This window comes from Pygoscelis adeliae, unplaced genomic scaffold (genome assembly GCF_000699105.1).
Source record: "Pygoscelis adeliae isolate BGI_AS28 unplaced genomic scaffold, ASM69910v1 Scaffold353, whole genome shotgun sequence".
NCBI classification, from domain to species: domain Eukaryota; kingdom Metazoa; phylum Chordata; class Aves; order Sphenisciformes; family Spheniscidae; genus Pygoscelis; species Pygoscelis adeliae.
The window spans coordinates 2,287,608-2,301,621 of NW_008824445.1; the positions used below are offsets into that span (position 1 = coordinate 2,287,608).

Below are 14,014 nucleotides of genomic sequence, written 5' to 3' on the forward strand. Positions count from 1 at the left end.
ATAAGGGAACTTTATCTGCTGCTATTTCCACATGTTTCAGGATGAATAAAACAAAATTGTATTTATAAAATAACAGATATTGTCACTGAAGTAAGCGTTTAATCACTCCTTTTTTAGCATTGAAATTTGATATTTAAAAGTTTATATTTGTTTTGTAGATTGATGTTTTTCAATGCACGTGAAATATGCGGTAGCGCTTACCTGTTTAGTGAACTGAAGCTTTGAGGAAGATTAAACCTAATATAGGGAAAAGTAACTTGTATCAATGTTCTTTCTCTTCTAGTCTACCTTTTAGGGTGCAGAGAAATATGTGCAGGAGGAAGCCAGGAATTTCCTGAGGTTTTTGTTTGAATCTTAAGGGAGCACAGATTTCAGAACAGAGAGCTTTTAAACTGAGAGAAGGAGAGGGTAAAGTAAATTAAGGTCTCACTGAAGCCTAAAATGATTTAAGACAAAAAGATGTCTAATTTATTTAAGTTCTTAGCCTAAAATCCTTGATCATCTCTGATGTAAATAGATTTCAGATAAAATAGATTTCTTTTTCATTGAAACATGCATTCACTCTGAGATTTTATGGACCAAGTTCCAACCTGGAGGGTTGTTTTCCAGGGGACATATAAACATTTTGAAAGTAGCTTTATACTGGGGACCATTTTGATAAAGATGAAAGAAACTGTAGTGTCTCAGCGTATGTTCCAATAAAGATTTGATACCAGTCTTTATATATTGTCAAAGTAATCTGCTCAGTTCTTGGCCTCATTCTGCTGAATCCTGAGTATATTGACTGTCAAATGCTGGTGGGAGCAGAAGGTCAGTTGGAGACATTCTATAAAACGGTATTTTGTAAGTATTTTATATATAAGTATCTATATGGGTGGCATCAATTTGTGTAACATTTTACATGTGGAAAAGGTTGTGGAGAAAGTCACGTTTGACTTTGGATGGTTGAATGGTGAGTCACACAGGAATTTAACATGGCACCTCGGCATTTTGTGCTATGAACTGCAATTTCTTTTGTTGTACGGCCTTCTCTCTCTTCTTCCCCCAGACCGCTCACATATTTGGAAGTTTAATTCAAACTGTTGACAGTGTGATGGCTCATATGACGCACAATCTGGACGAAAACTCATTACCTTTAACTGTTGAGGGCACGACATCTGTGGCAGGTAGGATTTAGCAGAAATGTTCTCCTTGGACTGTCTGGGTGTCCCAAACGCTTCTGTGCTTGCAGCCCCTCCTTTGCCAACGTGAAGGAGGAAATCGAAACAGATAGTTTTCTCTTTCGAATACAAAACAGTGTTTCAGTTGTAGAAAGATGACTGTGCATTTAGTCCAGAGGTAATCAGCTCTGACTGCACTTGAACTTCCTTGAGGTTATTTGGGGGGGTTTAGAATAGGAATTCTATGAAATGTATCCAGTAATACCATACAATACTGATAGGCAGTTAAAGGGCCTAGAGCTCTTATGCAGCACTTCAAAGTTGCAGATATCTGGATGCTACAAAAACTTAATTTTGCAAGGTTTTTGCAGGAGATTGCAAACAATAGGAATAGTTTTGACCTTTTAGGAGAATTTTTTTACTGCTGTTTAGCATCCTAGCACCCTAATTTCATCTGTGTCTTTGCATGCTACAGGTAGCAAAGGTAACGCATCTGTTCTGGAATTCTGCTCTGCCTTGTTGAGACCTGTGTGAGGGGGCAAATAACCTGAGCAGTCACCAGTACCATTAATCACTGCACATACTCTCTTGGACACTGGCATTCTCAAATGGAGCAGTGGAGGTCTGAAATAATGCCTTCAAATGTCAGTGGAAGGGTGTGTTATCAATCCGTTTTGCTTGCCCTGGTAAGCTCAGTATTTGAGCACGGGTGAAGTGATCCATGGTATATTAACAGTGCGCGTACCCTTCTCTGTCATAAAGGAGTCAGATATAAAAGGCAATTTTATACTTGGGGAATTTACTATATTTTCTGCAAACATCTGGGGTTTTAAATTCAAGACTTGCAATAGCTATTAGGGAAGTCTAGTTAAACAGTCAAACAGGTTGTAGGGGCTATTGATTTTACCATGTTTTTGTTTGGATGTCACACAGATTACACCTTGGTCAAAATGTATCCTCAGACTCTGAATTTGTCGCACTATCGATTTCCATATCGAGGACAGAGTTATATTTCCATTCCCAGTGAAGCTTTCCATGAAAAAGGTAAGGAAAAATTTAAAGGGAGGAGCCAAGTCATGTAAACAGGGTATCCAAAAATGATTTTGCTTGAAAATAGGTTTTGGTTTGCTTTATTTTTCCAAGTAACCAATTTGATCTCTGTTGATCATACTGGCTCTAAAGAAACAGCAGTTGGCCTGTTATGCTAATGAATGATTAATGTGGTAGGATTTTCATATTACGTGAATTAATTTTGAATAATACAGCTGGGCCACAGAGATGAAGCCATTTAATTTTGACATCTTTTTACATCAGAGAAGCCATAATTTCATAAATTATTTTTAAACATCTGAACTGCTAATTTTTAAGAAATTCCAGGATGTCAGATCAGGTATTATTTATTCCTTCATGCAAAATAGCTCTTAAAATGTTGTATGAAATCAAACTATAAAATGACAGGTTTAAGCAACAGCAGCTACGGAAACAGAATGAAGATGAAAAGTACAGTCAAGGCAAAAAGGCAGAACTCAGAAATCCATACCTAGGCTAAAATTTTAATAATCTCAAAAGCAAGGTATGGCAAAAACTGAAGCTTTAGTCAAGACTCTAAAATAACAATGTTTGAAGTTAATTATCTATATTTTAACCTATTTACAAAAACATCTACCTGCATCCTCAAATCTTTGAAAGTGTGACTTATGTGTCCTAAATTGCAACCCATGGAATTTACACACCCGGAGACCTTTCCGCAGTCACCTCTGTTGAAGGAAGGTTGGTCCCTATTCATAAAGTGCAAAGTCAGCTGCAGATAACCTGCAGTGAGAAATACTCTAATAATTACTGAACTGTCTACCTGATTTGCGATGACAGCTTTGTTTCTTTGCACTGGCAGGGGGCTCTGGCTGGAGACTTCACTGCAAGTGCTCTGAGGCTTGAATAACTATAATTGCAAACCAACTTGTAATACCAAAAGCAGCATGTGAGAGGACTTTTTTTCCTTTCCCACTTATAAAGTCTTTCACCGCGCAGATTTTTTTTTACCAGAACATTATCATGCTTGGTATCCTGAAATGATCCAGCCCATTAAATGTTTAACTCTTTTTTTTCCAGCTAAAGCTCACTTCTGAGTAATTTCAGCCTTCAGGCCACACTTCTACACTGTCCAAATGAGCTAACCTAAAAATTTATTATTCCACCTTAAACAGTTGACACTAAATACTTGGAACCCAGCCAGAGGGATAGTGAAAGACATCTGTGTGGCTGACACTTAAAAAATACACATCTGTCTCTTCACTCAGATGCTGGAGAACCCATAAATACTTGGAATGCAGGTGGCAAACAGACAACCGAAGTGGAAACCGGTTGCCCGTGTTCGAGTTTCTTAAGCTGCCAGTTAATGCAGGTGGTGGTGAAGGAGCCCTGAGATTACCGTAGCTACCATTGAGACGTTGACTCTGGCATGTCATGTGACCCTTTCTAGTGCTACGTGGGGGATTTATAATTGACAACTGATTACTTCAACAACTTATTTCGGAAGTACAGTTGCACAGGGCAGGCATCCTTCTGTTTTACTTTTGATATCTGTCTCCTGTGCCGTACTGAAAGGTGTTCGTACTTTTTCACTTAAAAGAAAAAGTGAAATAATCAGATCCCCCCTAAAGCAAAGATATGAAAGTCTACAGAAGTCAAGGCTCTTAATTAACATGGACTTTCAGGTCTAGGAGAGCAGTGTCTCTTGCTTACAACTGTTGCTCTGAGGAATAACCCCTGTTCCCTTTTCACAGCTTGGATTACCATTGTCGGCCTGCTTTACCATAACATGCACTATTTCTTTCATAATATCAACCCTATGGATACCAAGTAAGTATCTCAGACCTCTCATGCTGTAACAGCTTGTTTGTTACCTTAGTGATACACCTTTATAGCAGTCATATCAATATCAACTGTAAATAAATTATGAGCCGTAATCTTAATTCTGCAATATTGAGGACATGTAGTCATTAACTAGAGAGAAATTAAAGCTTACATTAGATGTTTTACTTTATGTTGTAGTAAAATGGATTCCTGTAGCGACGTGTTTGCCTTTCTTTGTCTTCTCTTTCCGTTCATCATATCTGGTATTAGAATTTCATAATTTTAATCTGCCTCATGAAAGGAAATTACATCTTTTTTCCTGACACATATAAAGATAAAGCTTGCACTAAAATGAAACAAGTAAGAAAACATAACATCCCTCTTTAGATAAAATCTGAATCCTAATCCTAGAAACCTGTAAGGTGATTTTACAACAGGAGACCAGGCAATGCTTAAAAGACCTTTTGTTTTATATGCTGCATCAATGAAATCATTAGCAGATAAGATAAAGTAAATGCAGAGCTGTATACCTCTCGGCAATAGAGTTCCCCAGGGAATTTTGCAAGGCCGTTCGTGTAAATGATTACATTTTCCTTTTAAGCTACTGTGACTTTATGGTTTTCTTTGATCTACACTGGGGTGCGTAGATTAGTTTACACTGGCTCTCAGTCTTTTCCAATCTGTGACTTTTCGGTGTGTCGTTTATGACAGCAGAAGGAAGGATGCAGCATCTCGGCTGTCATGAATGGCAGGGATTACCTCCCTTTCTTTACATACAGCTACACGGAAGGTCATGATCACGGGAATTAATTTGTGAACTTCAGGGTAAAAAGTCCTGGCTTATGACCAGATTGATCACACTGAGATAATCACACAGCTATTACTAAATAGCATTTTTAAATCAAGTAGCAAGTTGTACTGTTGTTTACCCTGCTCTCTCATAAAAAGGGCACTTAGCAGGTGGCTGTAAAGGAACCGTGTCATTAACGTGCAATATTTCTTACTGACATGAAGAAATAGAGGCAATAATTTATGACAGCTTATGTTTTTCAAACAGGAGGATCAGTACAGTTTATTAAGATAATAAGCTATAATCTCAACTTCTCAAAGAGAATTAGTCATAAAATCATAGAATAGTTTGGGTCGGAAGGGACCTCTAAAGGTCATCTAGTCCGACCCCCCTGCCATGGGCAGGGACATCTTCAACTAGATCAGGTTGCTCAGAGCCCCGTCCAACCTGACCTGGAATGTTTCCAGGGATGGGGCAGCCACCACCTCTCTGGGCAACCTGGGCCAGTGCTTCACCACCCTCATTGTAAAAAATTTCTTCCTTATATGCAGTCTAAATCTACCCTTTTAGAGTCTAAAACCGTTCCCCCTTGTCCTGTCGCAACAGGCCCTGCTAAAAAGTCTGCCGCCATCTGTTTTATAAGCCCCCTTTAAGTACTGATAGGGTGCAAGAAGGTCTCCCCAAAGCCTTCTCTTCTCTAGGCTGAACAACCCCAACTCTCAGCCTTTCTTCATAGCAGAGGTGTTCCATCCCCCTGATCACGTTCGTGGCCCTCCTCTGGACCCGCTCCAACAGGTCCGTGTCTTTCTTGTGCTGAGGGCTCCAGAGCTGGACGCAGTACTGCAGGTGGGGTCTCACCAGAGCAGAGTAGAGGGGCAGAATCCCCTCCCTCGACCTGCTGGCCACGCTGCTTTGGATACAGCCCAGGATACGATTGGCCTTCTGGGCTGCGAGCGCACATCGCTGGCTCATGTCCAGCTTTTCATCCAGCAGTACCCCCGAGTCCTTCTCGGCAGGGCTGCTCTCAATCCCTTCATCCCCCAGCCTGTAGTGATACCGGGGATTGCCCCGACCCAGGTACAGGACCATTAATATGATCTTGACTTAGGTCAAAGTTTAGCAAACACAATATGATTAAAGACCCTGCATGTCAAAACACTGTATTCTAATGCATTGTGATAGAGTCTACAGCTCCTGGGGCTCTGAAATAGGAAAATAAAACAGTTATGTCATCTTTGTGTACATTCTCTGAATTTTGTGGAATAGGACAACCTGGAGACCCATTCCTGTTCCACTGAGTTGTATGTATTTTTATCACTCATTTTTGAGAAGGAAGGATCTGGCCCTGCTGCAACGTTAAAGCGAAACAAAGACACTGGAGAAGAAACATCTAGATTTCTATAACTAATCCAAACTATTTGAACTGTTTGCAGTATGTAATGCATTACCGATTCATGTCTATAAAATTCTAGATGCAGATCTGTCCAAAACAGCATCTAAAAAACTAGTAATACAGGGAAAGCTAGCTTAGCGATTTTCCTCTGTGGAATCAAACCCCAGGTATTCAAAAATTGTTTTAAAAATAAGCATGCCATTGTCTCCTGCTTGGTTTTCTTTTTTGTGCTGTACTATTATAACTTTTTTGCTTACATTTCACTAGAATAACAACGTTTTCCCAGAGTAGTTTGTTTTAAAGACTCTTTTATGTTCCTTCTAGCACTGGGCTACTTGAACACCTGTAATTTGAAGCCTGTCCATTTTCTTCTTAAGGGCAATTTTTTTTTCCTGTTGTGGTGGAAAGCTAAAACCAAAACTCTTGGAGCTTTTGTGCTGTACAGACAGATGACTTCTATTTTCAGACTACATAAATAGCAGTTTCTAAGGGGAGTCAGTTTTGATTCTTTAAAAAAAAATCAGAACAAAAAAAGGTTTTGAGCCCAGTTCTGCTCCCGCTCATATACAGTTTGTGTAAATCTGTAGTAATCCCACTGAAGGTAATCGGATGACAGACTCACTTAGCATTACGAGTCCTTCTCTAAACTTTTCATATCAGATTAGAAGATTCTGCCCTGAGATTAACAAATTCAATTCACATGCTGGTTACTGGAAGCAGAAGTAATCTCCGATACCGTTGGTTTTTTGTGGTCAGAACTTAAGGGCTGGTGCTTGGGGTTGTGCTAAATGAGTTCTGTTTTATTTGACCTTGCTGAGGAACTGAATGAAGTTATTTTAATGTCTGATGACTTTTTTTTTTTCCCCCCCCTGAAAGAAAAACAAGAAACCATTGCAAACAGGTGGCAGGTGTAAATGAGATGTTTTTTAATGTGCTTTGTACACTGGCTCTTTCCAGTCGTGTGCTATGTTTGGAAACCCACACTGATGGTTAATTCGCCATGGCTCACATTTCTCACAGTAAATACCATTCATTCACATCCTGAAGAGGTGGATGACAGAGACCAGTTTGTTACTGATGATGTCCTGCACAGTTTGTTACTGATGATGTAAAAAATTTTACCCTACAGCCAAATGGATCTTAGTTACTCCTAAATGTGCGAAAATGCCGGTCATAAGTTTTAGTTGAAAGCAGAAATCAAAGGGTTCTTATGTACTGCAGAATTACCTCAGCCTAGGAAAAAAGTATTACCTGGACTAATCAGATGTTTAGTCAGGTTCAGCTGTTTGTATTGTGACCTGAGTTACTCTCTAACAAACCCAACTGGACATAATCAATTCTTCAAAGCAAAGCTATAAATTACTTCTAAATATATCCCTATGTATATGTTCAGATGCATTATATATAATGTCTTACACACTGATATGTATGTTTAATTAGACAGCCTGAAACCCCCGCAAGTTTTCTCCTCACTTAGATTGCTTTGCTTAGTTGGGTTATTTTTAGACGCCTTACTCACTCACTTAGGATTCTAATTGTCTAAAGCACTTTGAGCAAGGCTTGTAAACCTTTGCAAAAGAGGAGCAGAGTGAAGGAATACTTAAGATACTGAGTCTCCTAATGTCTAAAGCTGTTCCCTATACTTCGTAGCTGTTGCTTCTAGTCCTGTAGGATCTTCTGGGGCCAGATCTTGCTCCCCTATAGAAATTCATTGACTTGAATGGAAAAAGGAGGTTCTGTGTTCCTGTGGTGGTGGGTGTTGTGGATGAATTTAAAAAATTTTGTTGTTCTACTTGCCTAATATATTTGTTTCTTTCCAAGGATTGCTGAAGCTGCTGCCTACAAAGGTTATATGATCTCAGCAACCAGTTATCTTATCTCTATCAAAGTGGAACCTCTACCCAAGTTGTCCCACAATCTGTCAGGATCTCCTCTTATTACCATCCAGCTCACCCACAAATTGGTAAGTGAAATGGAAACTACCAGTTTAGGCTATCGTCAGGGCTGTTTAAAACTTTGGTGTCTGTGATGACTTCTTTGCTTTTCGCTTGTAATTTTTGTGGGCACTTTTAGTAGCAATTCAGACGGCATTTGTGACTACAATATTATGTTTTTCCAACCATTACGCTTCAATGACTCCTGTTTCCATCGCTGCAAAAGGCTGATTAGTGCACATGTTGAAAAAGAAGGTGAAGTGACAAGTATAGCTTTAGGCCTTTCTGTATGTATTGTTCTATGGATGTGTTTGTGCAATCTACAATAGGACGGTATGAATTCTCATTAGAGCTGTCAAACCACAAGAATTCACTTATGGTTTTTGCTTTTGGTCTTAATCCACACTGAGATAAGTGAGGTGTTTTGAATGTTCTCGTGAATAAACCCAGAGAAGGAACTCCTCCAAGGGCAAATTACAAGTATGATGGGCAGAGCGTCTCCTAGGATAGGAGTGGAGCCCATTCATATCCCTATTCTAGTGTGAACCGCCCTTTCTAGAGAGCAGAGCATTCTGAATCTGAGAAACAAGAGACAAGAAAAATGAGAATCTGAGAAAACTTGGAGACAAGTTTTATTCAAACTTATCAATTTTGGTAAGACATTTCAGTTTCACCAAATTAACATATTACAGCAAGAAACTGGAAAAATAGCTGGTTTTGTTTGCTCTTGGAGAAAAAGGCATCTCTTGTCTTGTCAGTGGAATGGACAATAGTTGAGTTCAAACTCTGAGGTGCTGTCATGAAGCATGCAGCATCTATGACCTACTTACAGTGTTGAATGGAAATGAAAGATTTCAATTCTTAAATGTTTCCTAGAAAACATCTCTTAGACGTTCTTCTGAATATTTTATCATATTTTTCTTTCAATGGCTGTTTTCAAGCCAGTTTATCTTCTTCCTGTTGGGCTTCTGATGAAGATGGACTAGGCGACAGAAAACAAATATATGAAAAAACCCTAAGGCGTAGAAATGAAAAGTGTTGTTTTGCTGACAGTTTTTCAAACTAAGGACTCTCCTGAATGAGGAGGCCTAGCGGCCTCTTAGAGGCAGGAACTTGCAAAGTGAAGACTCTGTATTTTGTGTAGGTCATTTATAAGATGTACTTTGCGTTATTTATTCAGGTACCTCCCCATCCTTTACTATGATGATTTACTAGCAGGCCGTTAAACAAACCTGTGGGTTTTTTTCTTTATGCGTGTTGACTTTCACTGTGAAGACCACTGGGTATACAGATAGAAATTTTACATTTATCATCTGTTTCTTTCCCTGTTTTAGTCAGCAGAATCCATGAAAATGTGGTATGAACATGCCTAACATATCCTGCGTATAACAGATACAGGTTGATTGGGAGTTTCAGACTCTACCTAGAGCCGTGCGTGCATAACGTTGTGCATTAGGGGAGTGACTGTTTTCTCTTCCAGAGCTCTTATTGCTGATTGGCCATGCATTCACAGGCAGCCATCTGCTATCTACCGTAACATTTCTACGGTTACTTCCATTTTGGGGAATGTTGAGGTCTTACTGATCCCATTAACACCTGTTCAGGTGTGACTTGGTTTTGGTGTTTGGTGGGGTTTTTTGTGTGTCTGCATTTGTTTTGTTTATTATTTTTTTTAAAATCCTCGCGGGAAATGGGGGAACTTATCCCATTGTGTTAACAGCATTGAAAGAGTAGCTCAGTGCTGTCTAAAATCAGTCCATAAATACATGTCAGTACGTTTGTATTTAAAGTTCTGAGAATTTTAATTATAAGGGGGAAAATATTTCTACATGTGTAGTGAGCACGATCTTAAACTCTGTTCAATAAACTGTACTGGGATAGTAAATGTGCTAGATTTTGCTCTTAGGCATACAACCCCGAGAGGACATGAATAAAGCACAGAAGGCGCACCCCTCTGAAAGACAGGGAACTTTTCACCTGCTTACTTACTCCCACCAGTAATAATCTGCGGCTGGCTTTTTCATCTTTGGTACCATCCTGTTACTTTGATGAGAAGTTTAAGGGATGCAATGAAGTTTTGCTCCACAAGTACGGTTCTAATCCTGCTAACACCTGTTCAGGTACGGTTAGAAAATCCATAATCTCATTGCATTTTTTTACCCCTGAACAATTTGTGGACTTGAATTAGAAACTGGTCCCATGCTGGACTAAATATCCATTTCTCCAGTGTTTTTCAAATCAAAACTAAATGCAACTGTGTGAGATATTTTCTATGCTTGTTCCAGAACCTATTTTCAGTATTATCTGATGGTGAAGCACTTTGTCTATCTCCTAGCTTGGTTTCTAAAATTCCTTTTAAAATTCCAAACCAGATGTAAAAAATCCAAATGCTAAAAACTTTCCAATACCAAAACATTCTGAAATCATCAAATGTGTTGAAACAGAAAATCTGTATTTTATTTAAATTTTTGTATTCCATATTTCATAGATCTTGTTTTCCCGGTGGAAGAGTGTAATCTAGAGTCAGAATAGGTGTTTAAAAGGAGAACTAGGTGTAAGAGTTCGTAAAGAGACTTAATGAAGATTGAGATCTGGGCAATGGGAATGCCTCTAGTTTTCTGCTCTGCCTTTCTTGTATTTTTTTGCTGTTGGTGTGAATTTGCTAAAAAAAGCTATTAATCAGTGAGCAACAGAACCAACCCAAATGCCTCTGGGTATCTTATACATGGATTCCAAATTCTGTGAGTAGTCTTTAGAAACAAAGATACAGTGTAGATAGAAATACACTGAACATTTGTCTGTGGGGAAGACGTGTGGGAAGGAGTTGTGAATAGAATGTGTGCGGCTCTGCTGAAGTGGTATATACATTGGATTTGAGAGGAAGACTGCTTGCCTCTGACACCTATGGCTTTGGGAATGTAATTTCTCTTCTGGCTTTTAATTAGCGGGTCTGTTTAATATTAAGGAAAGGATGGATAGATCATTCCTTCCGGTTATGCATAAGTAAGGCAACAGTGGGCCAAATCTCTTCTCTTTTACACTACTGTGGATTTAAAAAAGCTCCAATGAATTCCATGGAATAATTTTAAGCAATATAAATTTAGGCAATTTACTTGCGAATTTACTTGAGTAAATTACTTAAGCAAATTTACACAAGTAAATTTAAGTGAATTTACTTAAGCGGATCGGGAAATGACTGCATGTCTCTGAAATCTTTCATATGATAGCAGCACAGGTCCTTTCTATCATACTACATATTATTTCACTCTGCCATTCGGTTGAGTATGATCGCTCATGAAATAAAAGTAGAATTTAAAATGTTAAAGAAATTCTGGCTGCAAGATCACTTTGTTAAAGTATGTCCTTTAAAATAAAGAGTAACAGTCAAGTTATTTATGTAAGTTTATGATTGACTGTAACGATTAAACCAAGAGCATAAAATCGGGCTTAGAAACCCATTTTATCCATTAAAATACTGCTTGCTTGCTTGCTTATAATAATGGGAGAAACATTTGAAATGGATACCAATCTCATTCTTATAGTTGCCTGTGTGGTCCACATAATGTTCTCAGTTTAACAGAGAGGAAAGTGTAATAAGAAAAACCAAGTGTAATAAGAAAAACCAAATAAAAAATAACAAGTCCAAACAAATATTTTTTCTCTGTTAAAACTTAAGTTTGAGTCTGACTTTTTTCAGTTGATCTGACTTAGTAATAGCTACTCTAATGGAGTCTACTGGATTGCACAAGTAGAAAAATGAGAGGAGTGAAAGGAGAATATGGTTTCTTCTACTGATTGTAGTGATGCTTGGCACAGCTTAATAAAATTTTAATTCTTTTTCTTCTAGTGTGTATAGGAAAAATGCCAATCATTGAGCAACAGAAAACAAAAGGGAGAAAAATGAAACGTCTATTTTAGGAAATAGTTACAAAGAGAATGTCTGTGAACTGAGTATCACCTCTTGAATCAAAACTTCACAGAGCATTTGTCATTCCACAGTCTTACTCGCCGTTAGTTAGATTTTCTCTTAGGCAAGGATTCTCCGGGTTTCTCTGAACTTGTCTGCATTTTTTACGTTGCTTTTAAGAGCTTGTGAGATGATTAAATTTCTCTTTCTTTTTGAAACATAAGACAATACAAACTGACGCTAAACAATTAGGTAAGAATGCAGGGAATATTTATAAATGACATGTTAATGCTTCCTTTTCTAGAGAGCACCATGGGGCAGTGGGCACTGAGTGCACAGCAGAAATGGGTGCCCAGCCTGGGGGACAGGTTGGAGGCTAAACTGGTGCTGTGGAGCACGGGAGCTGAGAAGTCGTCTCATAGTTAATACACACACTGTTAAATTCATGGGTACAAGGACTAGGGAGACTGGACTACAGACTCACCTCCATTAGGGAGGACATCATTAATTACAGCCATTAGGCCCTGATGTTCAGGCTTGCAGCTGGATTCTCACGGGACCAATATTGCTGGTCGACGTTCTTTCGACCAACAGAGCAGGGAGAAAATTTTCTGGTCAAGCTTCCATTAGTGGAAAAAGTTTTTCTGACTTAAAATAGAAATTCTCATGAATCAGGATGAATAAGTCATCCCAATTTTTTCACACGATAAAAATATTACTTGTTTAATTCTGCTTAAGAAGTAAAGACTCCCTGTGGATAGGATAGACATGTACGTTTTACTTCTTATGGTGTGATTTTTGTTTTAATTGTCACTATTCTAACAACAGTTTGTTTTGTTGCACAATCCCTGAAACCGGTTTTTCTGTTACTCTTTTTCCTTTATCTTATGAAAATATTAACAGCTTTAGAAAGACTGTTTTGCAAGAAGACTTCATCAAGGATTTAAAATTAACTTTTTTGCGTAAGAACATCAAGTGATAAAGTGTTTTATTCTTTCTGCCATTCTGAGGAATGCTTGTCTGCTCTTTCTAACCACAGTGTCCACTTTTGTAACCCAATGACATAGCTAGGGGTGAAAAGCAATTCTCACTTTCCTTCTCTGTAGATATAAGATAGCTTGTCCTGTGATATTTGGGGATTGTTGAGGGCCTTTTTAATTGAGACTTTTTACATATTGCAGAATTATATTCATGGATCTTTTTAATGACTGTCCCTTCCTTCCCACTGCCTAGGGCACAAGATGAAGATGGCAGAGAACCAGTAGTACTCTGTGACACTGTAGACTCAGATCTATTGTTGTCACTGTTAAGCTGTTTTATTAATAATGGGATTTTAAATATCATTAAATATTTTATACTGTTGATTCAATGTTTTTCATAATACAGTCTTGCCAGTCAACATACACCTGCGCAAAAAATGAGAGGAGCTTGCTCTATGTATGCACGCTGTTTTCTTTCTATAGCTCACCTGAAAAGCTATCAGACAAAGGCTGTAATGCAAGAAAATTATGTTCATTGACAGCTAGTATTGCCTATAATTGCAGCATATTCAGTGTGAACACACATTTTCCTCTAAACTTACCAGCTCCCTTGACATACCTGCTGATTGGGTCAGGTTGTAGTATGTGGTAGTCTCTGTTGTTCTGGAGACTGAAACGCTTCCAGCCCATCAAGGAGGACTGGAGTGAGAATAAGGGAAATAATGAGAGGATCAACAGTGGTAACCATTGCTTATCTCTAGCCAATGTATATCATGGCTGAAAACGTGACTGCATGGTACTCACGGAAACCATTGATGAACTGGAACGGAAAGAATAGGCTATGTTCCTACTGGATAGGAACTCACATCAAACTCACTGTTACAGCTTGGCACGTGCATTGGTAATTTTAATAGCAAGTCCAAAGACCAAATCAGTAAAGATACAGTTAAGCTAGATCCATCCTTAGTGGAACTACCTTGAGGCATATCATTTTGGC

General features: G+C 38.6%; 1 protein-coding gene across 1 annotated transcript in view; it reads left to right on the forward strand.

Annotated features, from left to right (window-relative positions):
• GPR133 (G protein-coupled receptor 133) overlaps window positions 1-14,014 on the forward strand; it is a 159,651-nt gene that overhangs the window by 24,768 nt on the left and 120,869 nt on the right. The window contains exons 10-13 of the mRNA XM_009320954.1: window positions 1,049-1,166; window positions 2,094-2,204; window positions 3,944-4,019; window positions 8,018-8,159. Of these exons, the coding sequence (XP_009319229.1) occupies window positions 1,049-1,166; window positions 2,094-2,204; window positions 3,944-4,019; window positions 8,018-8,159 (447 nt within the window). The remainder of the gene's footprint in view (window positions 1-1,048; window positions 1,167-2,093; window positions 2,205-3,943; window positions 4,020-8,017; window positions 8,160-14,014) is intronic.